General features: G+C 45.9%; 1 protein-coding gene across 1 annotated transcript; it reads right to left on the bottom strand.

Moving 5' to 3' along the window:
* Window positions 1-361, bottom strand: PHALS_14708 (plasma-membrane proton-efflux p-type atpase; the record flags this gene model as incomplete). Its single annotated transcript, XM_024729412.1, has 1 exon — window positions 1-361. A coding segment is annotated over one exon (361 nt), but the record flags the coding sequence as incomplete, so codon positions are not given.
* Between the last annotated feature and the right edge of the window lie 94 nt (window positions 362-455).

The raw sequence follows: 455 nt of genomic DNA, 5'->3' as shown, positions 1-455 counted from the left end.
CCTTGCCTAGTTGTGCGGCAGTAAACACGTCATAGTCACCTCCATACGCCATACCTCCTACACCTAATGTGTACTCGTATACAAACTGGTTGTATGCAGTTTCTGCCGATGGCTTAACATCGTTCGGCAGGTGGTTCAGATGCACGTCTGCAAGGTCTTCGAAAAGACTTGAGCGAGTTTCATAATTTAATTGGTACTGTCTCCAGTAAGCAACGATAAGACTGTCACGGAAAAGACCAACTTCAGAAACGCTAGCAGATTGCGGTACGCTACCAGTCATTTCACCACAGCCAGTAGCATTGTTATTCATGACGCATGTTTGGTACTGCTGCTGGAAAAAGTCGTGACATTCTTCCTTCATGCAGCCTACACAGAGGTTTTCCACACCAGCGCTCTCAAATCCGCTCGTATTATAAACAAATCCAAACAACACGATTGATGACAACGTCAGCCAC

This window comes from Plasmopara halstedii, assembly GCF_900000015.1.
Source record: "Plasmopara halstedii genome assembly, contig: Scaffold_671, whole genome shotgun sequence".
In the NCBI taxonomy this organism is placed as follows: Eukaryota; Oomycota; class Peronosporomycetes; order Peronosporales; family Peronosporaceae; genus Plasmopara; species Plasmopara halstedii.
This window is presented reverse-complemented; position numbering and strand designations above follow the sequence as displayed.